Source organism: Ornithorhynchus anatinus, chromosome 12 (genome assembly GCF_004115215.2).
Source record: "Ornithorhynchus anatinus isolate Pmale09 chromosome 12, mOrnAna1.pri.v4, whole genome shotgun sequence".
NCBI classification, from domain to species: Eukaryota; Metazoa; Chordata; class Mammalia; order Monotremata; family Ornithorhynchidae; genus Ornithorhynchus; species Ornithorhynchus anatinus.
The window spans coordinates 29,676,823-29,702,837 of record NC_041739.1 but is presented as its reverse complement, the minus strand read 5'-3'; the positions used below and the strand labels follow the sequence as shown (position 1 = coordinate 29,702,837).

The following is a 26,015-nucleotide window of genomic DNA, read 5'->3' as shown; positions in this document are numbered from 1 at the left end:
CCTCGCCGTTATGGAGACCTGGCTCACTTCTGAAGACACGGTTTCCTCCGCTTTCTCTCCAGCGGAAGCCTGTCCTTCTCCCACTCCCCCAGACTCACCGGAAAAGGAGGAGGCGTCGGCTTCCTTCTCTCACCCCGATGCCGCTTCCGCACTATCCCTCCTCTCCCTTCCCTCTCCTTCTCCTCCTTTGAAGCCCATATCATTCCCCTCTACCACCCCCTCCAGATTCTGTGGCTGTCATCTTCCACCTTCCTGGTCTCACCTCCGACTTCTTCAACCACCTTGACCCCTTTCTCACCTTCCTTCTCTCCTTCTCTCTGCCCACTCTGATCCTCGGAGACTTCAACATGCACGTGGATGTACCCGACGACTCTTCTGCCGCCCGCCCGCTATCCCTCCTCGACTCTGCCGACCTCCTCCTCCACCATACCGCGCCCACTCACCGGCTCAGTCACACCCTCGATCTCGTCATCTCCTACCGCTGCACTATCTCCTCCCTCACCGACTCTGAAATTCCTCTCTCGGACCATAACCTTCTCACCTGCCTCCTCGCTCACTCTCTCTCCCCCTGCAAATCTGTACTACCTTACAGACACCCCAGCTCTCTTGATCCCATCGATCTCTCCAAAACCATCTCTCCCCATCTTGCCTCCCTATCCTCCCATCCCAACCTTGCCTCCCTATCCTCCCGTCCCACTCTTCCTACTCTCGATGATCAGGTTACCGCTCTCAACTCCACCCTCTCTACTCATCTCAACTCTCTCGCCCCCCTTTCCCTCCACCGCTCTCGCTCCACTAACCCACAGCCCTGGGTCTCTGCCTCTGACCGCCTCCTTCGCTCTTATGCTCGAGCCGCTGAGCGCTGCTGGCAAAGGTCCAAGCACCAAGCCAACTTTATCCATTGCACATTTATCCTTTCCTACCTTAACTCTGCCTCTTCCTCCACACCCGTGCCCATCACCCCTGCCAGTTGTTCTGGACCTTTAATTCTCTCCTCAGGCCCCCTGTTTCTCCCCTCCCCCCATCCCTCACCCCCAAAGATCTGGCCACCTACTTCATAATGAAAATTAACACAATCAGATCTGAGCTCCCCCAAATCACACCTCCCCCTTCTGCCTCCCCCCCGCCCAACCCTCTCCCCTACTTTCCCATCCTTCTCTGCAGTATCCTCTGAGGAAATCTCCTCCCTCCTCACGAGTGCCACCCCCTCCACCTGTGCTTCGGACCCCATTCCCGCTCACCTTATAAAAACCATCGCCCCTTCCCTTCTCCCCTCCTTAACTTATATCTTTAACCTCTCAATCTCCAATGGCTTTTTCCCCTCTGCCTTCAAACATGTCCATGTCTCCCCCATCCTGCCGGTCTCACCTTTATAATATCGCCAAGATCCACCCTTTCCTCTCCATCCCAACGGCTATCTTACTGGTACAGGCTCTCATAATATCCCGGCTAGACTACTGTGTCAGCCTTCTCTCTGATCTCCCTTCCTCCTGCCTCTCCCTGCTCCAGTCTATTCTTCATTCCACTGCCTGGGTCATCTTCCTGCAGAAACACTCTGGGCATGTAACTCCCCTCCTTAAAAACCTCCAGTGGTTGCCTATCAACCTCCACACGAAACAAAAACTTCTCACTCTAGGCTTCAAGGCTCTCCATCACCTTGCCCCCTCCTACCTCTCCTTCCTTCTCTCTTTCTACTGCCCCCCCCCACGCTCCGCTCCTCTGCCGCTCACCTCCTCACTGTCCCCCGTTCTCGCCTATCCCGTCCTCCCACCTGGAATGCCCTCCCTCCTCACCTCCGCCACACTAACCCTCTTCCCCTCTTCAAAGCCCTTCTGAGAGCTCACCTCCTCCAAGAGGCCTTCCCGGACTGAGCTTCCCCTTTTCCCTCTGCTGCCTCTCTGCCCCTGCTTCACCTCCCCTCAGCTAAGCCCTCTTTTCCCCCCTTTCCCTCTGCTCCTCCCTCTCTCCCTTCTCCTCCCCTCAGAACTGTGCTCATTTGCTCATTTGTATATATCTTTATTACCCTATATATTTTGTTAATGAGGTGTACATCTCCTTGATTCTATTTATTGCTATTGTTTTTGTCTGTCTCCCCCGATTAGACTGTAAGCCCATCAATGGGCAGGGATTCTCTATCTATTGCCAGATTGTACATTCCAAGCGCTTAGTACAATGCTCTGCACATAGTAAGTGCTCAGTAAATACTATTGAATGAATGAATGAATGAAAGTCGTTTTTTCCAAAACATTACACCTCTTCACACCTCAAAGGTCTCTGATCACTGCCTATTTCTCTGGGCAGAAATTTCCAACCAAGTGGCTTACAGACATTTTCCTACTTCTCTGTCTGCTCTGTTCACCTTCTCTCCCTTGTTTACACTTTCAGCTCCTACCAAGCAATTTTTCTCCCTGTCCCTTCATTCTCACCTATCTTGCTTCTGTCCCTTCTTCTGCCTGGAGTTCCCTGCCATTTCACATTCAGCAGGCCATAGGATTCCTCATCTACAAAGCCCTCTTAAAATTCCACCCCCACCCAGAGGATGTTCTTCATTTGACTTTCTTCTCCCCAGGACATATTCTCCAGTCTTTCACCTCAGTACATAAGTGCTCACAGACACCTGTAAGCACTTATGCCTATGATGACTTATTCATCTGCTATTTATGCACTTAGAGATCAACCTTTCCATTTTCCTCCTAATTTTAAATACGTATGTCTGTCTCCTGATCATTCATTCAATCATATTTATTGAGCACTTACTGTGTGCAGGGGACAGTAGTAAGTGCTTGGAAGAGTACATTACAACAATAAACAGTCACATACCCTGCCCCCAAAGAGTTTGCAGTCTAGAGCCTTGAGGACAGAGTTCCAGTCTTCCACCTGTATGATTCACTCTCAGATACTTAGTAAAGTGTCCTGCCCACCTCAATAGGTGTTCAATGCACACTTATCAGTGATTGATCATAAAGTCCTTCATTCCCGACTCTTGCTGTCATTAGTATATTTCTTTCCCCTCCTGTTCCCATGAGTTGAAAATCATGTGGGTTTTTTCTTACCCCTTTACATTATAAGTTCCTTGAAGATAAAGACCATATCTCTTCCATTGTAATTGGTAAATCAATCAATAATATTATGTCTTTAGGTCCTTCAGTATGCTGAGGACTTTCCCAAATATTTAGCACAATACTCTGAACTTAGTACACACCCAATAAGTACTATTGTTTGATTGGTAATGGTTGACATTTTGACTAGCAACAGCCAGAATTATTTTAAAGATAAACCATACTGTTGGTAAAGGAATTCTGTATCTCCAAATGTATAAGGATTTTCCAGTGTTTCTATTTTCTGTCATTTCTGCATTTAACTTTGACCTCAATTCCTTTGTTTCCTTCATTTCCAAGAGAGAAGGTTGAGACTGAGATCAGTTTGGGTTCCAGAAGCCAATAGCGTCCATCAGTGAATGCCCCTTCTGACCCATTCTGACCATGGGAGTCCCTGGACATGAATGGTTTTAATGGACTTGGCCCAATTCCAGAACGACATAGAAATTACAGGAGCACCACAACCTCTTCCTATTGGGACCTTACTGATAGCATAATCTCAGCATGTTCAAGGGCTCTGCCAGGAACAGTTGTACGTTAGGAAACAGTGACCAAGGAGTCTCAAATGGAAATGCTACAGCATGATAGATGGCAATGAATATAATATCTCTGATTCCAAGTCAGGGAAAGAAAAATCTTGGGATTTTTCCACTCTTGCAAGAAGCTGATATAAAAGTCAAATTTCTTGGACAAATGAGTGTTTTCATTTCAGGGTAAGGGTTAGGCCATGTCCAACAACTATAAATTATCATTCCAGTTGATGTGAACACTATTCAGTTGTGGAATTAGACAAGTATATCATGTTTTCTCTGTCCTGGAAGTGAGAAAAATAGAAGTTTGGACAAATGAGCTCTTGTTTTAGAAACCTGTCTCATTGTTAAGATCATTCTTGAGGAACCAAACAGCTTCATATTGTTATGGGCAAGGAATGTGTCTGCTAATTCTAACAAGTAATAATAATAATTATAGTATTTAAGTGCTCACTATGTGCCAAGCACCATTCTAAGCACTGGGATAGATAAAAGCTGATCAGGTGTGATACAGTCCCTGTTCCCCATGGGGCTCACAGCCTTAATCCCCATTTTACAGATGAGATAACTGAGGCACAGAGAGTTAAGTGACTTGCCTAAGGTCACCCAGAAGACAAATGGCGGGATTAGACCCTTCATCATTTGACTCCCAAGCTTGTGTTCTTGCCACTAGGCCATGTGCTTAATACTGTGCTCTGCATAAGTAAGCCATGCAATAAATACCATTGATTCATATGGAGCCCCTTGACATGCCTATTTCCCATACAGGCATCTGTCCTTCAGAAACAGAGCACAGAGGTGGCAACCTATTTTGCTCTTCATCATCTCTCCTCAGTTCTCTCAAAAACTTGGATGTCTTATGTGATAGGCCCTCAGGGATCCATTTTTTCATTGATTTGAAGCTGTCAGAAAGACCAGCAGCAGCATCATGTTCAGACAAGACTCAGCTCAAAACTTTGGTCGAGGGGAAGCATGTCAGGAATATAACTTGGTGTTTATTTAGTTGTCTAGTGTGTTCCATCTGACAGCATTTTACATGATATAACATGTCAGCCAGGCTCCTAAATGCATTTTAACTAGTCTTGATAATGTCTTCTGGGCAATTAGAGTTGTGAATTCCCACTGGCTCCTGATATAATTTATCATCTGCAACTATGACTCTGGCCTTGCCTATGCAAACACAGAGGGAAGGGGAGACTGGTCCTTGCCTTCCCCATTTTGAATGAGATTGCTGACTGCTGGAGAGATTTTGTAAAGCAACACGTGATTGAAATCAGTAGCATTTATTGAGCATATACTGTATGTAGAGCAATCAATCAATGGTATTAATTGAGCACAAATTGTGTGTGGAACTCTGTACCAAGCACTTGGGAGAGTAATGTGCAGCAGAGTTGGTTGACACATTCCCTGTCCACAGTGAGCTTAAAGTCTAGTGGTAGAGAAGGATATTCATATAAATAAATCATTTATAATGTATAATTTATAGATATGTACATCAGTGCTCTGGGCTGAGGATGGGGTGAATATCAAATCCCCAAAAGCCACAGATCCAAAAGCATAGACAACATCAAAGGGAGAGGGAGCTGGGGAAAGGAAGGCTTAATTGGGAAGGCCTAGTGGAAGAAACATGATGAATCAACCAATGAATCAGTGGTATTGATTAAGCGCTTCTTATGTGCAGAGCACTGTATTAAGCTCTTGGAAGAGTACAGTACAACAGAGCAGATGCTTTAAGATAATTACCATTCTTACCACTTTCTTGACAAGTTCATGGGTATAATAGCACAATGACATATAGCAAGTTTGTGCTAAACTTGAGATTAATTCTGTTTATATAAGAATATCACAAGTTAGTTTTTGTGATCCATTACCAGAAAATGCCATATTCCAGTAGAGGAAGAATAGAGCAGGAGGCTTCTTATCTTAGGAAGAGTAGTTTCTTAGAGTTGCAGGTCTCTTTATGATGAAAATAATTATTATATTTGTTAAATACTCTTCTAAGTGCTGGAGTATAAGTTAATCAGTTCAGACATATACACAGGCCACACAGTCTAGATAGAAGGGAGGACAGGCATTCAATATCACTTTATAGATGAGGAAACTGAGGCATGGAGAAGTTAAGTGACTTGCCCAAGTTCACACAGCAGGCAAGTGGTGGAGTTGGGATTAGAACCCAGCTTCTGTGACTCCCAGGACCATACTCTTTCCACTAGACCATGCTGCTAAGTGTGTTATCCTTCCCAGAGAAGCAGTGCGGCTTAGTGGATAGAGCACAGATCTGGGAGTCAAAGGACATAGGTTATAATCCTAACTCTCCCACATGTCTGCTGTGTGATTTGGGGCAATTCACTTAACTTCTCTGGGCCATAGTTCCCTCATCTGTAAAATGAGGATGGGAGCCCCATGTGGGACAAGTACTGTGTCCAACCTAATTAACTTGTTTCTACCCTCCAGCATTTAGGAGAGTGCTTGGTACATAGTAAGCACTTAACGAGTACTATAATTATTATTTTTCTGTTGGAAAATACAGCTCCCAAGAGCTGAAGACCAGAAGTTCTACTGTGTATATGGCTGGCTTGAGCTCAGAAGTAATGTTATTCTGGTGCTTAGAAGAATGAACTCTCATTAGAGAATACCTGAAACTTGCAGTCCTTGAGAGTCATGTTTGGCTAATTAGAGTTCTTTGAAACCTTCACCCTGCCCCAAAATTTAAATGTTTCCTAGCCTCCCTCCTGAATTTCCTGTACCTCAGTTCAGTCTCTAAACTTCACACTGGGAGAGAAGTTGGTGTTGCCATGATTTGGGGAAGACTGTGCACCCAGTCCCTTTGACATCTCATCATCTTCATCTCTGTCCTCCTCATTATCAACAACATGCATGTTTTTGGTTAAAAAAAATCCCCTGGACTCCCAGCTCCATGTGGAACAAGTCTGCCATCACTTAATATTAATGGTATTTGTGCAGCACTTACCCTGTGCCAAGCACTGTACAAAGGTCTTGGGTGGATACAAGAGAATTTGATCAGTCCCTGTCCTGCACATGATTCACAGTCTAACTTTCAGCCTCAGGAGATATGGTGAGCAGACATGACATTTGTGTTTGTGGCTTTGCCTTGGTGCCCAGGCCCATTGTGTCACCTTCTGTTGTCCATCGGAATTTTGGGATTTGAACTTCTAGTCCCAGGGCAGGCAGCCGACAACAGGATAAGGAAGGGATGACATGAGGCTACTGGTCTTCTCCAACAGCTTCTGTCTGCACTGTACCTGAGGGCTGACTAAGAGGCCACTAGAATATTTCACAACAAGCATAATAAGCATACCCATCTCCATGAGGATGACCTATCGTGCCTTGGACTACCTAGTGCTTGAATTAACTCTTCGCCCTAGCACTTTTTGGCCATTGAGTCAGGCACCATCAGCATCACTGAATTCTGAGATTATTCCGACAGGCCCTCGCTGACAAAACCACAGTGCTCTGGGAATGACCTGAGTACCGTTGCTTTCTGCACAAGCCCAAACACACCCAACACTGATGGCTCTGTACAGACATTTGTGAATTTATTTCTTTCTGATGCCTGACCCATTTGATCATCCTCTTTCATGCCCGGTAATGAGACTGGGAACTCCATCCCCTGAAATGTCAGCTGAAGGCTCCAACAGAAACCTTTCATTATGCTTCTTGCGATGATTCTGGATCATCTTCCACAACTGACCCAGAGCAGAGTCCCCCAGGCGGGACTCTTGCAAAAGATCAGCCTGATTCCTTCCTATGTGAAAAGATTCCTCTCAATAGGAAGGGATGTTAACTTCCATTAGATAAATACCAGCTTAGCTGCGTTATTTCTATACTATAATAGCCCTTTGCAGATAGTTGCCACCTCAGTGTTACTCTTCTAGACATTCAGAAGGTCTGTTTGTAGAAGAGAAGTGAAGACTGCTTGAATGGGTGAGGTCTTGATAAAGTATCAGGCATTTGGGGAAAATTCATATTTAAAAGCCACAGACGCCCCCAGTTGAGGAGGGGAAATGGTGTGTTTGTCAGTCTTACTATCAGTAGTATTGTCATAATAAGAGTAATGATAATAATATGAAGTGCTTACTATGTTCCAAACAGTGTGCTAAATGTTGGGGTAGATACAAGTTAATTAGGTCAGCCAGAATCAATCAATTGTCTTTATTGAGCACTTACTATGTGCAGAGCACTGTACTAAGTGCTTGGGAGAGTACAACAGAATTAGCGACACATTCCTTGTCATAATGAGCTTTTAGTCAAGAGAGGAAGACAGGTATTAATATGAATAAATAATTTACAATATATAATTTAAAGATATGTACATAAGTGCTGTGGCGTCAGAGATGGGGCGAATATCAAATGTTCAAAGGTCACAGATTGAAGTGCATAGATGACACAGAAGGGAGAGCAAGCCAAGGGAAAGAGGGCTTAATTGGGGAAGGCCTCTTGGAGGAGATGGGACCTTAGTGATGCTTTTGAAGAGAATGGTGGTCTGGATTAAATAAAGAGGAAGTTCCAGGCTAGGGGGAGGATTTGGGAATGGGGTCAGTGGTGAGATAGATGAAATCAGGGCCAAGTGAGTAAGCTGCAGCTAGAAGAGTGGATGGAGTGTGTGGGCTGGGCTGGAGTGGGAGATTGTGAGGTGAGGTAGAATGGGGCAAGCTGATTGAGTGCTTTAAAGCCAATGGTAAGGGGTTTTTGCTTGATGTGGAGGAGGATGGGCAGATATTGAAGGTTCTTGAGAAGTGGGGAGAAATGAACTGAAAGTCTTTTTTGATAAATGATTCCTGCAGCAGAGTGAAGTCTGGATTGGAGTGTGGAGAGCCAGAAGGCTGGGAGGTCAGCAAGGAGGCAGATGCAGTAGTCAAGGCAGGATAGGATAAGTTTTTAGATCAGCCTGGTAACATTTTGGATGAAGAGGAAAGGATGGATTTTAGCAGTTCTGAGGAGGTTGAACTGACAGGATTTGATGATAGATTGAATATGTAGGTGCAATGAGAGAGATGAGTCAAGGACAATACCAAGGTAATGGGCTTGAGAGGTGGGGAGGATAACGCTGTTGTCTTCAAAAATGGGAAAGACTTGGAGAGGACAGTGTTTTGAGGAAAGATAAGGAATTTGGTTTTGGACATGTTTAATTTGAGATTCGGAGGGACATCCAAGCAGATACTTCTTGAAGACAAGAGGAAATGTGAAATTGCAGAGTAGGAGAGAGGTTATGGCTGGAGATGTAGATTTGGTAATCACCTGCATGAAGATGGTAATTGAAGCCATGAGAGGGAATGAGTTTTCAAAGGGAGTGGGTATAGAGGGAGAATGGAAGGAGATCTAGAACTGAGCCTTGAGGGACCTCTACTCTCAGAGGGTGAGAGTCTGTGTTCTATATGGGATGCACTTTCTGAATAGAAGGGAGAACAGGTATAGATTTACAAATAAGAAAACTGAGGCTCAGAGAAGTGAAGTGAATTGCTTAAGGTCACACAGCAGGCTAGTAGCAGAGAGAAATTAGAACTCAGGTCCTCTGACTCTCAGTCCTGTGATCTTGCCACTAGGTTGTGCTGCTTCTTATTTTTTCACCTTCTGGCTCTCCTTGCCCATTAGAACGTAAAAGCCTCATGTGTGACAGGAACACTGAAAATGCCAAAAGACTTCAGAGTAGGAGAAATATTGACAATTTAGAATCACAAGGCTCTTATGCCTGACCCCCCCCCCATTAAAAGGGGTGCTCCCCAGATTTTTGTCATTGTACAGAGGGTTGACTTTTAGTTCTAGTCCAGAAATGCTGTTTTAGGATCTGATTAGCTAAACTACAATACAAGCTTTGAAGCATGTTGCTGAAGAAACAGTGTATGTTGAATCAATGATGCACACGGTGATGTAAAATCATGATTTATGAAGCATTTAAAAATTATCCCTGCTTGGTTGCAACCCCTTGATATTAATTTTTAGTTATTCTCAGGGGATGGGTATTTTTATTCTGTCACTGGCATAGAAAACCATATTGCACACTGATGAAACTGACAGAGCAAAATGTGAATAATGATCGAGTTTGGGGTATAGATCAGAAATTGTGGTAGTTGTGTCAGTTGCCAAGTGACAGTACAATAGGTAACAGAAGTGCAAAGAATAACATCCAGATTATCATAAAGCATTGGTAGTTCTTTCAGTAGCATTTGAAATTAATGAAGAGACCAGACCGCTGGAATGAATCAATAATATTTACTGAGGTCTGGCACATTGGTCTAAGAGCTTGGAAAAATTGTGATTGTAAACTCTCGGTGGGCAGGGAACGTATGTTTTAATTTTGCAGTACTTTTCCAGGTGCTTGCTACAGTGCTTTTCACTCAGCACTAGGTTGTTTTTTGATTTTTTATGACAGCTGTTAAGTGCTTACTATGTGCCAGGCACTGTTCTAAGCACTGAGGTAGAGACAAGATAATCAGGTTGCTCACATGTAGGGCTCACAGTCTTAATCCCATTTTACAGATGAGGTAATTGATGCACGGAAAAGTTGTGACTTGCCCAAGGTCACAAAGCAGACAAATGGTGGAGCTGAGTTTATAACCCAAGTCCTCTGACTCCCAATTCTGTCCATCCACTAGGCTACACTGAGTTCAATAAATACCACTGATTGACCTTTACAATAGAAGTAGGAGACCCTATTCCTGCTTTCAAGGAACTTGCAAACTAAAAACTGTAAGCCAATTTGCTGGCCAGAGCAATTCACCAAGATCTTTTGGCTACTCCATGAAAGCAGGGCTGGTTGAGTCAAAGTCTAACCCTTTTGACCATCAGTTTCAGAAGAGAACAAGGTTGGATGTTAGGTTCAGTTGTGTTAAGTCTATTCTCTGTCTCCATGCTTGAGGATGGGACAAAGAATTAATGGTGGTATTTGTTAAGCACTTACTTTGTGCAAAGCACTGTTCTAAGTGCCGGGGCATACAAGGTGATCAGGTTGTCCCACGTCGGGCTCACAGTTTTCTTCCCCATTTTACAGATGAGATCACTGAGGCACAGAGAAGTTAAGTGACTTGCCCAAAGTCACACAGCTGGCAACTGCGGAGCTGGGATTTGAACCCAGGAAGCTGGAGTCAGAATACCATTCTGATCCACCAGGAAACTTTTCCAGCTCAAAATAATAATCATCATCATCTTTGTGTTGTGTGTAAAGTACTTATTATGTGCCAAGCACTGTATTAAGTACTGAGGAAGATACGCAGCAATCAAATTAGATGCAGTCCTTTCCCAACTGGGGCTCCCAGTTTAAGGGGGATTCAATAAAATGAGGATTCAGTACCTATTCTTCCTCTTACTTAGACTGTGAGCCCCATGTGCACCTGACAATTCCAGTTCTGAGACCATTGCTTGACTTATAGTAAGTGCTTAATAGACTGTAAGCCCGTCGATTAAACTGTAAGCCCGTCATTGGACGGGGATTGTCTCTATCTGTTTCCAAATTGTACATTCCAACCGCTTAATACAGTGCTCTGCACATAGTAAGCGCTCAATAAATACTACTGAATGAATGAATGAAACACCATTTAAAAAGGAAAGTGAGGGTGGGCAGGGAAAGGGAGAAAAGTTGTTAAACCACCACTTTATTGATGAGGAAACTGAGATTCAAAGAAGTTAAGTCACTTGTTCAAGGTCACATGGCAGACAAGTGGCAGAGCCAGAATCGGAACTCAGGACCCCGGACCCTCAGGCCCATGCTGTTTATTTCCACTAGGTCAAGCTGCATACATAAAACATCGTGCCGAATTTCCAGGAGCTTTTTCTGTAGGCAGATGACTATTCTGGAAGCACTTACTCAGAAGACATGCTGGTGATTACGAATTATTTCGCTGTCAACACAGCACTATGTGAATCTGAAGGAGCAACTTCCCAGTGGATACAGCACAGGCCTGGGGATCAGAAGGTCCTCAGTTCTAATCCCAGCTCCACCACTTGCCTGCTATGTGACCTTGGGCAAGTCTTTTAACTTTTCTGTGCCTCAGTTACCTCATCTGTAGAATGGGGATGAACACTGTGAGCCCAGCATGGAACAGGGACTATGTCCAACCCCATTACTTTGAATCTACCCTAGTGTTTAGTACAGTGCCTGGAACATAGTAAGCGCTTAACAAATACCACAACAGTAATTATTTTTAGTAGTAGTATTTTTAAAACTGATATATAAAAGATGTTCCTGTGAAACCCTTTACACAACCCAAGATTTTCAGCAGCAGTGGAGAACTTAATGATATTATAGAATTTTGCTAGGTAGGTAGTACACTATCCAACAATCCATAGAGAGATAAATTAGGAGACCAAATTAAGAAGGCCAGCATGATATGGGGGAGATTGAAAGACAGAATTAGTGATCAAACTTTATATGGGTATCCAATAACCATTTATATTTCAAATTAAATAACTTCCTTTCAAATGAAAGGTGTACTGTAAAAATCCTATAGACAGTTTACATCCAGCTGAAAGATATGTTTTTTGAAGAACCTTTCTCTTGCTTCAGCTCCCTGCTCATTCCTTACTAATGAGCTGCTCTTCATAAGGAGGAAATGGGTGTGAATAAGCTGTTGAAAGTCAGGGTGATCCATTTTTGAAAGTAGACTACAAATGCATTTTCAATGTAAGAATGCATATGTTGAGTCTTATCATTTTAAGATTTTTATTTTCTTAAAATCAACTGTGACAATAAAATATTGTTATGCTTCTGTATGCCATTTTCACCTTTAACAATGCATGCACATGATTTATAGGAGTTTGGGTAATAAATTATGTCTGTAACCATCTGCTGAAACTTTAAGGGTATTGAAGGAAGAGTTTTTCTAGAACACTTGAAATATTAATGACTCAGGAGCTCAAATTTTTCACTTGAAATTATTAATCAGATGAGCTTTTAATATGCTACCTTTTTTCTTAAAGAAAATATAAAAGCTCCTTTTTTATTTTTCATCATTTTATTATTCATTCTCTCATTACAATGATTAATTTTCTTATTTTGTGTGGGGTTTTCAAATGTTCCTGTGGATGGCTCAAGTGTTAAGTGAACTGGATGACTAGGTATTAGATTTTAGTTTTCCACATTTTATTATTCCTTCCCTTCTCATTACAGCAATTAATTTTCATATGGGGTTTATAAATAACTCAGCCTGGATAATAAGCCCAAAGTGTTCCAGTCAAATGAAAACTAAAAACTATTTTGCAGTCTGCAGTCTTATAAAGTCTTGCTGTTGCTCCCTACACTTTGTCCATTCTTATCATGCTATCTATGCTATTTATCATTTCCATCTTGATATCTCCTGGACTGTATTTGGTCTGGTGGGCTGTGTTTCGTGATAATAATAATGGTACTTGTCAAGCGCTTACTATATGCCAAGTACTGCTCCAAGCACTAGGGTACATACAGATGAGATAACTGAGGCCCAGAGAAGTTAAGTGACTTGCCCAAGGTCACACAGCGGGCATGCAGCAGATCAGGATTAGAACCCAGGTCCTTCTGACGCCCAGGACCGTGCTCTATCCATTAAACCATGCTGCTTCCCTGATTCAGGTTCTGTCCACTTACTTCCATTTTTCAGTAGCCCAACCAGAGGGATCCTGTCTAGAATTTAGTCAGCAATGTAAAGCAAGTAGATTCCTTGATAGTTTTTGTGTGCAGCTCTTTTCTCCCTCTATCCTCTCTTTTTAATGGTATTTAATGGTAATGGTACTAACTAAGCTTTGGGGTAATAATAATTGGGGCATTTGTTAAGTGCTTACTATATGCCAGGCACTGTACTAAGCTCAGAGGTAGATACAAGTCTGTCAGCTTGGAGACAGTCCCTGTCCCACATAGAGCTCACAGTCTCAGTCCCCATTTAAAGGAGGTAACTGAGGCATAGAAAAGTGAAGTGACTTACCCAACGTCACACAGCAGACAGGTGGTGGAGTCAGGATTAGAACCCATTACCTTCTGACTCCCAGGACGTGTTTTATCCACTATACCATGCTTCTTCTCTAGATATGAGATACGCAATTTGGACGCAGTCACTGTCCCACTTGGGGATCACATAATAAGTAGGCGGATTATTTCTCATATTACAGATGAGAAAAGTGGAGCACGGAGAAGTTACTTGACTTGACCTAGATCACACAGTACACAAGTGGCAGAGTCTGGATTAGAACGCAGATCCTGAGACTCAGGCCTGTGTTCACTCAGGCCTGTGCTCTTGCATCCTAATAACTAACATGGCAGGGATGGGATTCCTTGTGGGGTCATGGCAGTCCCGAAGTTAGCCCTCGCCTGAAGTTGTGAAGGCATATAATCAATAAATTGTATTTATTGAGGACTTACTGTACACAGAACACTCTACTAAGCACTTGAGAGAATACATTTTAACAGAACTGATAGACACGTTCTGAGCCCAAAAGGAATCTGAGAGAACAGTTCATTTATTTTTTTCCCCAAACTAAGAGGCAGCAGAAAGCTCAGGGACAAATCTCCATCAGACAACAAGTTCCATGAGGGCAGAAATCATGTCTACCTATTGCATTGCATTGCACTCCCCCAAACACTTAGAGCTCTGCACAACACAGTAAACACTTAATAAATACCACCGATTGATTGATTGTGACATTGCCTCCATAATCCACATGTTGTAGAAGACTCCATCCACATCAGCCCAGCATAAATCATGTCTTCTAAAAAAATTGGCTGATGAAATTTCTGCTTTAGCAAATTCCCCATTGAAGCAGCCCCAATCCATCCCTCTTACCCCAGCGCTTCCCCCCTTTCCCCTCCTTGTCCTTATGGATTTCCCTACCCTTCTCTATGATTCCCGATATTCAGTATAGACAGTCTAACAGAGAGATGATTATCCAAGGCAATTAACTCCGCAAGCTGTGTTATCTTCCTAACGTAACAGCACTTAATAAAACTTTTCTGTAGAAGTGTGCCATAGGCAAGATTCTCTGAAAATGATATTGGGTTAAGCCTGGAACAGTAAATAACAGTCCAGTCACACACATAGCAATGATGTACTGTATCTGCAGTCCAAGTTGATGAGAAAAGATTCTAAGCCTAAATAAAGAATACGGTGGTGTATCAAGATGAAGAGATTAATCCAATCTCAGTTTAATTTAAACCCTGCATCTAGGATGATGAGCACTATGGGGTATCCTAAACAGCGTCTGTTTCCTCTCTCCTGTTTTCCCTTTGGCCAACAGCCCTAACCCTGCTACCAGAACAGAGAAGCTTTAGGAAATTAACCCTGTCATCACAGCCAGGATTAGATAGTTATGGAGCCAGTGTTTGTTTTAGAAGCAACAGCAGAGGAGCCAGTGGTATCAAAAGAAACCAAATTGCTGGGTGACTTTTTTTAAATAGTTACCCACGTGCTGACTCAGAAGACCTTGAAATTTAGTCAAATGTTACCTTCTTTATAAATAATTTCCTGTCACCCGTCGGGCTTTCTCCCTCAGCCTTAGATTATTTGCAGATTCTCTAACTTTATATTCATTCCCTTCGGGAGCTCATCCCAAAGGGCTCCCATTACCACCCCTAAGTGGATGATCCCCTCTAGTCTGTAAGTTCATTGTGGGTAGAGAACATGTCTATCAACTCTCTTGTATTGTACTCTCCCAAGTGCTTAGTACAGTGGTCTGCACACAGTAAGAAGTACTCAATAAATACCATTATTTGGTTGGCTCCCAATTCTAGATCTTGATCCCCTAGCTTTCCCCCTCTCTGCCATCTTGCATTTCCTCTTGTCTCCAGATTATCATCTTAAATTTAATATATCAAAAACTGAACTCCTCATATTCCTTCTCATCTAATTTTCCAATTTAATGGAATGGTCAATTATTGTATTTATTGAGTGCTTATGGTGTGCAATAAATTATTGAGGTCTTGGTGTGTCCGTTACCAAGACCTGCTCCGTTACCAAGACCTGCCGGTTTCACCTCTACAATATCGCCAAGATCCGCCCTTTCCTCTCCACCCAAACGGCTACCTTACTATTACGGGCTCTCGTTATATCCCGGCTAGACTACTGTGTCAGCCTTCTCTCCGACCTCCCTTCCTCCTCTCTCGCCCCGCTCCGGTCTATTCTTCACTCCGCTGCCCGGCTCATCTTCCCGCAGAAACGATCTGGGCATGTCACTCCCCTTCTTAAACAACTCCAGTGGTTGCCTATCGACCTCCGCTCCAAACAAAAACTCCTCACTCTAGGCTTCGAGGCTCTCCATCACCTTGCCCCTTCCTACCTCTCCTCCCTTCTCTCTTTCTACCGCCCACCCCGCACGCTCCGCTCCTCTGCCGCCCACCTCCTCACCGTCCCTCGGTCTCGCCTATCCCGCCGTCGGCCCCCGGGTCACGTCCTCCCACGGTCCTGGAACGCCCTCCCTCCTCACCTCCGCCAAACTGATTCTCTTTCCCTCTTCAAAACCTTACTTAAAAATCACCTCCTCCAAGAGGCGTTCCCAGACTGAGCTCCTCTTCCCCCTCTACTCCCTCTGCCATCCCCCCTTTACCTCTCCGCAGCTAAAGCCTCATTTTCCCCTTTTCCCTCTGCTCCTCCACCTCTCCCTTCCCATCCCCACGGCACTGTACTCGTCCGCTCAACTGTATATATTTTCGTTACCCTATTTATTTTGTTAATGAATTGTACATCGCCTTGATTCTATTTAGTTGCCATTGTTTTTACGAGATGTTCTTCCTCTTGACGCTGTTTAGTGCCATTGTTCTCGTCTGTCCGTCTCCCCCGATTAGACTGTAAGCCCGTCAAACGGCAGGGACTGTCTCTATCTGTTGCCGACTTGTTCATCCCAAGCGCTTAGTACAGTGCTCTGCACATAGTAAGCGCTCAATAAATACTATTGAATGAATGAATGTGCAGAACACAGTTCTAGGTGCTTGGGAAAGTACAGTACGATACAGTTGGTAGATGTAATCCCTCTCCACAAGGAATTTATAGTCTATGGGGGAGCCCTACATTAAAATGAATAGTAAATAGGGAAATCATGGAGTATAAGGATATGTACCTTAGTGCTGTGGAGCTAGGGTATCAAAGTGCTAAAGGAGCACATGGCCAAGTACATAATCACTGGAAAGGAGAGGACAGATAAGGGAAATGGGGGCTTAGTCAGGGAAGGCCTTTTGGCAGAGTTGTGATTTTAGGAGTTTTGAAGGTAGGGAGAAAGGGTGTTTCAGGCCCAAGAGAGGATACAGGCAAAGCACTGATGGCACAGAGATTGAAGTACAGAGAATTGGTTGGCATTAGAGAACTGGTGGTTGTGAACTCAATTGTAGTAGGAGATTGAAGTAAGGTAGAAAGGACAGAGGTGACTGAGTGCCTTAAATCTGTTGTTTAGGAGTTGCAGAGGTAGAAAAGCAATGGTTAGGGGGTCATTGAGGAGTAGGAAGATATGCACAGAATGGATTTTCCGAAAAATGATCTGGGCAGGAGAGTGAAGTATAGACTGGAGAGGGGAAAGATGAGGGGAGGGACATCAGCCAGGAGGCTGAGGCAGGAGTAAAGTTAGGAAATAAGTGCTTGGATCTGCATGGTAGCAGTTTGGGCAGAGAGGAAAATTTGGATTGGAGAGGTGTAGTGAAGGTGGAACAAACAGATTCAATTACAGTTGATGACATCAGTTGAAGATGAGGCATACTGTCTCGTGGAAAGAGCACAGAAGTGGGAGTCACAGACCTAGGTTTTTGTCACAGCTCTGCCATTCATCTGCTGTGTGACTGTGGGCAAGTTATTTAACTTTTCTAGGCTTCTGTTTCCTCATCTGTACTTCCTTAAGGAAATTACAAGTTGTGCAACTTTTAGTCCCCAAGTTTCCTTTCACTTAAAGGACAAGAATCATTTTTTTTTCCTTCATGAACTGTGGATGAGACTGGTAAATCAATCTCAGAATGGTAAGATAGTTGCAGCCTGGAAGAAACTTTCACAGGGGAAGTGTGGTGAAAGAATCTACATTTTATGCTTCTGCCACCATTTTCTCTTTCCCTCCCTTGGATAGCACAAACCTTTGAAATGATGGACTCCCCATCTTTGGGGGGGGGGGGATGTGGTCTGTGTGTGCATGTGTGATCTACGCCATCCTCCACCAAGAAAAAGAAAATGATTCTGTGTAACCGTATTACTCATCTCTGATTTAATCTTCAAGCTCCACTTCATTTTAATCAACTGCAGCATCCATTAGCTGAGATGTAGTTAAGGGTCAATTACTGCTTTCATTATGTTAAGTCCGTAGCATCAGCCCAGGATTCGATAATATGCATTGATAACACAGATGCTAGCACTTTCTTAACAACAAAGGGGGAGATTAATTGTGGCCTTTTAAAAGGAGCGGTGTAGAAAAATACCGAGATCATTTGCCAAGATCTAGCTTTGAATGAATTGTCTTTAGAAGATAAGGTTTGGTGAACTCATGCCATCCACTGTCTGAAACATCAATGCATTTGAAAGAGCATTTCCTGAGCATCCAGCTAGCATTTTAGTATCTCTCATTCTCTGAGGTTCCTTTTGGTGTGATTTTCAGCTTCTGCAGCTATAAGAAGCTTTTGCTCAATGCCTGGGAATGAAAATTGAATTAGGAATAATACAGCATTCAAAAAACATTTTCTGACAATTTTGCCTTTCCTCTGAAACACTGAATTTTCCAAGTCCTATTGCAAAAGACTTGTCAGGTAGGAAAGGAGCAAATATGACCTCCATTTTACCCATGGAGGAAAAAAATGTATTGTGGAAGAGTAAGTGAATTTGGCTATATGAGGGCAGAAAGGAAAACCAAAAGAATCAGAATTGACACAATCATCCCCATAGTTCTGCCTGGGTAGAATGGATAAAGGGGAGATCATACCATTGGAAAGGTATAGGGAGACACCCTTTTCCAAATTCACGGAGGGTAAGAGGAATGTTTCATCCTCCTCCACACAGACTAACTGGGACATTCTTGGAAGAGGTGAGCGCCTGTAAGCAAAAATTAGGATAAATGAAAATATCTGGGAATTGATAGAATGATGAAGGCAAAGAAGCCAAATTATTTTCTCCAGATCACCCACCCACAAGTTGGGAAATGGTTGAAAACAATTATGTATGCAGTATAAACAAGCTCTGCAGTGCTTAGATCTTCATGTAGTTTTACATATATAGATGCCTATGACAGCACACATTCACAGAACAGAAAAATAAATGTAAATGTTATAGGAAGCTTATTTTATATGCCCCACAAAGGTCAGCTTGTACAAACGAATCATTTATTTAACTTTATTTATGTAGCTCTACATTTATTGCTTGCTTCTCCTGCTAGAATGTGAGCTCCTTATCATTGAAATCTATTATCCTCTCTCAGGTACTTAGTACAGTACTCTGCACATGGTAGAAGCTCATTGTACCATTCCTTTTCAATGGAAGGAAAGAAAATAATTGAACTTCAAAAGAAAAAGAATGGAAAAGTGAAAGGAAACTTCCTATTTGCACCAATTTTACTTTCAGAGACAAGTAGTCACAGGATCTGAGAAAACATATTCCAAATCCAGAGCAATGAGTTCTAGTTCCAACTGGTTTTCCTGTAGAACCTGGGACCATTATCCATCTGTCTGTGGGAGGAAGTTGAGGTACTTCCAGTCTTGGACTTCAGTATTCAAGTCGATGTTCCTAATGACCCTCACCATTTCCTCTCACTCGTTAATTCAGCAGATGGCCTGCTCCACTGCACTGCTCCGCACTTATCAACCTGGACATGAGCTAGATCTCATCATCACTAGTCTTTGTGCTATTGCTACCCTCACCAACTCTGAAATTCCAGGTTCTGACAACCTTGCTTATTTCATCCCATGAAACTGCTCTCTCTCCATAGAGAACTTTGATCTCCTCCACTTATGCTGTCCAACTTGGACTCTCTGCTCAACCTAACCAGCCTTGATCCATAAATCCTCAGCCTTGACATTGTCTTCTCTGACAAATTTACCACTCTAAGCCTCCGTCCCTCCGTTGATCTCACACCCACCAACCCCTAGCCCTGGAATCACCTTCCATAAGTTCTGTTTGTGTTTGCACCACCAAACACTGTCGTGGGAAATCCAGGTGTCTGACTGACTTGGGCCATTTTCAAAATTCATCCTTATATAACCCTTCCCTCTTCTCTCTACTGCACATCTCTTCTCCTCCCCCAAGAAACTCAACAGTCACAATCTGCTCCCACCAATTATTCCAGACCCTTACCTCTCTCGTGAATCCCTAAGTGCTCCTAACTCCTCCACTCAAAATAGAAACTATCAGGCATGATCTCCCAAAGTCTACCCCTCACCTCCTAACTCCCTTCCACTACCACATCCACTCTCTCATTCTCTTCATCTATCAGTATCCTAGATCGCCAGGAGTGAGGTCGTGGAATGCAGTCAGCCTCGCCAGGATTGTGTCAGTGCTCAAAGCAATATAGATTCAGTGGGTTGGATAGATGAAAGAATAGATGATACCGGGATACTCAACTTCTGGATGGTGAACAGAAATAAGACATCTGTTTAGAGACCTGTTGAAAAAGTCTTGAACAGTGTGATAGATCAGCAGACTGATAAGATGTGAAGTAACAGGTAGACCAGCCAGTGTAGAATAATCAGGAGAGGTATTGTTCTCCCTGAGGAGAGATTTACAGGCTATCAAGTTATCCAGCAAGTAGACTGGAATACAAGAAGTGTTGCATGTGCCAGTGTCCTGAACTACAAAGGTGAATCTTTATGGTTCCCAATATAGAATGATAGATCAGTGACAGTGGCTAGTCATCTGTTGCTCAATACAGACTCTTTATTGCCACATCGATCCAGGTGGAATCTTTCAAATCATGACCCTAATCATGGATTAATTCCTTTGCTACGTATGATTGACTTAATAATCAAGATAAATGTATAGGATATTTTTATAAAATGTCATTAGTGTATGATTTCAGAACTTCCACGATAAATCATTCTTCTTTAACTGGCCTATTCATTATAAGGTGGTACTTGACACCTAAGCTGGCTGTGGCTCCCAAAGGAATCATAGAAAATCAACAATAAAATTAAAGTTCAGAAGCATTGTTTTTCAAGAGGGTGTTTTTAAAAGGTCAGGCCCACCCCTGATGCCATGGATCTCTTCCCAAGCAGTTGGAATTTGTTTTAATTATTTCTGGACAAATTTGCTTTCATCAACTTTCAAAATCTGATATATGGGCTCTGGAAATAAAGGGGAGAAAATCCACAAACACTCAACCTCTAGGATTCTGGAGAATTTCTGCAGTCAAAACTCTATCTAAATAGCCTGGGTCTCCCTGGGCACAACGAAGGGAGGAAAGCACAGGCCTGGGGGACTGAAGTTAGAAATGAAAGGTCACACCCATTGCAAAAGAACTGAAGGTTGAGTTGGGAGGAGGAATTTGAAATGATCCAATTCTTTCCTTCTGAGCATTTAAAAGCGGGATCTGGGAAATGGTTTAATTAGCCTTTTGAGGCCCTATCCAGTTCACAGATATTTTGCAGTTGTTGCTGACTGATGTCTCTACTCTTCCACCCACTATCATCTTGAATGTCCCTGTGCTTCTTACAGCCTGTGACCTTATGAACCAAGGCATCCTGGCCCTCGTGAGCTCCATTGGCTGCACATCAGCAGGGTCTCTCCAGTCTCTGGCAGATGCCATGCACATCCCTCATCTCTTCATCCAGCGCTCAACAGCGGGGACGCCGCGGAGTGGCTGTGGACTCACCCGGAGTAACAGGAATGACGACTACACCTCTCCGTCCGCCCCCTGTCTATCTCAATGATGTCATCCTGAGAGTGATCACAGAATATGCTGGCAGAAATTCATCATTTTCTATGATAACCAATATGTAAGTCTCACCATGTAGTACCATACCATTTTGGTCCCTATCGCAACAAGAAGGGATCTTCAACTTCTCCCGGATGTCCCAATGCCACTGTAGACATTGGGTTGTGTTTCTGTTTGGGTTCCCTTTGAACTTGAATGAATCAGATTTCTGCATCCAGTGAAGCAATATTGCCTAGTAGAAAGAACATGGGCCTGGAAGTCAGAGTCCTGAGTTCTAATCCCAGTTCTGCCACTTACCCTGCTGTGTGACCTTAAGCCCAGTCACTTCACTTCTATGTGCCCCAGCTTCCTCATCTACAAAGCGAGGTTTTTAGTACCTGTTCTCCCTCTTATACTGTGAGCCTGAGCCCTATGTGGACCTGATTATTTTATATCTACCCCAACACTCAGTACCATTGCTCAAACACATAGTAAGTGCTTACCAACTCTGTTATGGATTACTTTCCCAAGCCCTTAGTACCATGATTTATATACTCAATAAGTGCAATTGATTGATTGAACAACTAGCACATTTATTACCCAACTCATCCCCACCCTTGGTTTGGTGTGGTGAAAGAAGATAGTGCTGCTCAGAGATTGTTTATGAAAGCAAAAGTGACTGTTTCTAGCTTGTGGGGTTTCTTTTTTATATGAGAGTTGTTAAGCACTTACTGTGTGGCAGGCACTGTTTTAAGCACTGGGATAGATACAAGGTAACGAGAGTGGACACAGTCCCTGTGCCACATGCGGCACACAGTCTTAATCTCCATTTTACAGACAAGGTAGCGGAGGCACAGAGAAGTGAAGTGACTTGCCCAAGGTCACATAGAAGGCATGTGGCAGAGCCAGATTAGAACCAGGTCATTCTGATCGGTCCATGCTCTATCCACCAGGCCATGCTGGTTTTCGTTCTATGCTGCTGTTTTTGTAAAGAGTCAGGTCTTAGTTTGGATGGGTGAGCTAGGTGATGGGTTCAGAAGTGCTTTCTTAAGTGATTCTAGATGTTTCTTGACTTGCCAGGTTCACTGTGACATGCTGTGACCCTCATGTAGCTGCAGATTGGGGGCCCTGACCTGGCTATCTGGGTGACCATGACAGGACAGGGTTCAAGGATGGTGAAGAGGAGCAAAAATGAAAACTGTCCTTATTCTGATTGCTTCAAGTGATATACCCCATTTTTTATGGTATTTTTTAAGCACTTACTATTTCCTAGGCACTGTGATAGCCCTCGTTTACACTCACTCCCTCGGTGAACTCATTTGCTCTCACGGCTTTGACTAGCATCTCTACGCAGATGACCAGATCTACATCTCCGCCCTGTCCTCTCCCCTCCTCCTTCAGGTCGCATCTCCTCCTGTCCGGGACATCTCCACCTGGATGTCGGCCCGCCACCTAAAACTCAACATGAGCGAGACTGAGCTCCTCATCTTCCCTCCCAAACCCGGTCCTCTCCCAGACTTCTCTATCAGTGGATGGCACGACCATCCTTCCCGTCTCTCAGGCCCGCAATCTCGTGTCATCCTTGACTCGTCTTCGTTCACCCCACACATCCTATCCGTTACGAGACCTGCCGGTTTCACCTCTACAATATCGCCAAGATCCGCCCTTTCCTCTCCACCAAACGGCTACTTACTATTACGGGCTCTTGTTATATCCGGCTAGATACCGTGTCAGCCTTCTCTCCGACCTCCCTTCCTCCTCTCTCGCCCGCTCCGGTCTATTCTTCATCGCTGCCGGCTCATCTTCTCGCAGAACGATCTGGGCATGTTAAACACTCCAGTGGTTGCCCATCGACTCCGTCCAAACAAAAACTCCTCACTCTAGGCTTCGAGGCTCTCATCACTTGCCCTTCCTACCTCTCCTCTCTTTCTCTTTCTCAACCACCACACGCTCCGCTCTCCGCGCCACTCTCGCCGTCCCTCGATCTCGCTATTCTGCCGTCGACCCGGTCACGTCTCTCCGCGGTCCCGGAACGCCTCCTCCTCACTCGCCAAACTGATTCTCTTTCCTTCTTCAAAACCTACTTAAAATCACCTCCTCAAGAGGCGTTCCAGACTGAGCTCCTCTTCCCCTCTACTCCTCTGCATCCCTTTACTCTCGCAGCTAAAGCTCATTTTCCCTTTTCCTTGCTCCTCACCTCTCCTTCCTCACAGCACTGTCTCGTCCTCAACTGTATATATTTTCGTTACCTATTTATTTTGTTAATGAATTGTACATCACTCGATTCTATTTAGTTGCCATCGGTTTTTACGAGATGTTCTCCCCTTGGCTGTTTATTGCCATTGTTTTGTCTGTCCGTCTCCCCGATTAGACTGTAAGCCGTAACGGCAGGGACTGTCTCTATCTGTTGCCGATTGTTCATTCCAAGCGCTTAGTAAGTGCTCTGCACATAGTAAGCGCTCAAAATACTATTGAATGATGAATAGGTAAAGCTAATCAGGTTGGACACATAGTTATGTTTTTCTAAGATTCAGTCTTAATCCCTATTTTAGGATGCGGTAATGAGGACAGGGAAGTTGTCAGTTGTCTGAAATCATACGCAAGTGACAGAGCTGGGATTAGAACCCAGGTACTTCTGACTCCCAGACGTGCTCGATCTACTACGATGTGCTGCTTGTTTGTATTTTGGGAAAGTCCATGAAGTTCCTGATGCGTTGCTAAGATCTTAAAACACGCCAAAAACAGAACGACTTAATGTGCATATGAATCTGGTTCGACTGGGAAATAATAATAATATTGTTAATGCTTACTGTATGAACACTGTGCTAAGTGTGTAGAAGATGCAAGTTTCAGATTGGATGCTCCCTGTATAGGGAGAGGGAGACAAGAATTTAGTCCCATTTTAAAGATAAGGAAATGAGACATAGAGTATTGCCAAGGTATCACCAGGCAGGTGGCAGAGTGGTTTTCAAACCAGGTCAGTCACTCAATCCATTAATTGTATATATTGAGTGCTTACTGTGTGCAGAGCATGTGCTAGCTTGGAGAGCACACTATAATGAGTTGGTAGACATTTTTGCCATTGTGGGCCCTCTGATCCTGGTATGTGTTTTTTTTTTTTTTTCAACGGTATTAGTTAGCATTACTATGTGTACACTGTTCTAATCATGGGAGAGATACAGTTAATTAGATCAGATACAGTCTGTCTATATGGGGCTAAGTGTAAGTAGGAGAGAGACTAGTATTTCTATTTTACAGTTGAGGAAACTAGGCCCAAGAAGTTAATTACTTGCCAAGGTCACAAGGAGACAATGGCAAAGATGGGTTTAGAACCAGATCTTCTGATCCCAGGCCCATGTTTCTCACTAGGCATGTTAGCACACAGGAAGGGACAAGCACAGAGCACTGGCTGGCGTAAGAGGAGAGTGTGGATGTCAGATTTTCAGAACTCTGCCATTGAAACTGGAGAATATGTTTCCAGATGAGGAGACTGTGTAGATATAGTTCCTAAAAGGAAAAAAGGAGAAGAAGATATGCTGATCTGCTCAATTAACCATAACACTGGGAAGAAGAGAAAGCACTACTGCTGTGTGACAGTCGTAGATCTTAACAAGGACATGCAGAAATCTGGGGTGGACTTACAGTAGCCTCCCCAGATGTGCGCATCTGGTTGAGCATTGCTTAAAAGATGCTGAGTGGTACAATTCGTTGTGTTAAGGTCAGACGGAGAATGAGTAAGCATTAAAAACTCAATTCCATATATTTTGTTTTTTATCTTTATGCTCATTATTACTCCTACTATTAAACTATTATCTTTCATCTCTGACTTTCCATCAGTGGACAACAACTATCCTGCCATCTACAATCAGCTACTTTGGCATTATTCTTTTACTTTCTTCTTTTAATCACTAGCAAACAATTTATATTTTTTTTTTACAGAACTCAACTACTCTTCCACTCCTCCATGCCAGCTGATTTAGCATTGGTCTCTGATTTGACTATGCATAGCTTCAGGCAATAATGATATTAATATTTGTGGCGTGGTCAAGTTTACTATGTGCAATGTTAGTATGCTGGGGTAGATACAGTTTCAGATTGAATGATCCTGTCTCATATGGGGTCACAATTAGGTACTGAATCCATTTTACAGAGAAGTTAAATGACTTCCCATCAACAGTAGTAAGTGGAGAGCAGGATTAGATTGGGATCGGACTCTTGAACTGTACATTTTCACTAGGTACACTGTTGCAAGTGACTTCTCTGGCTGCAACCTGTTCTTCTGCAGTCATACTTATAGGTTGTCTACATTTTTCTGAAACATTGTTTTATGCATGTCTCCCACTCAAATCTACATAATTTCATTTCTCTGCTCATGCAAGAATTTCTCACCATCAACTTTTAGGCAAACAGTCAACTCTTTCCCCACTACTTTTGTTCCTCTCTAACAACTCATCCAGTTCCTCAAATATAACCAAACATTGTGCCTCATTCCCCTGCCACTTCTCTGCTGTGTTGACTTTGGGCAAGTAATTAATTTCTGTGCTTCAGTTTCTCAAGTGCAAAATGGGATCAGAGCCTGTTCTCCTCATACGTAGACTTTGAGTCC

At 43.4% G+C, this 26,015-nt stretch overlaps 1 protein-coding gene across 1 annotated transcript in view; it reads left to right on the top strand.

The window, feature by feature from the left end:
* The window catches only part of GRID2 (glutamate ionotropic receptor delta type subunit 2), an 873,695-nt gene that overhangs the window by 507,503 nt on the left and 340,177 nt on the right, over positions 1-26,015 (top strand). Inside the window, 4 exon segments of the mRNA XM_029076869.1 lie at positions 21,211-21,400; positions 21,402-21,451; positions 21,454-21,491; position 22,573. Coding sequence (XP_028932702.1) covers positions 21,211-21,400; positions 21,402-21,451; positions 21,454-21,491; position 22,573 — 279 coding nt within the window.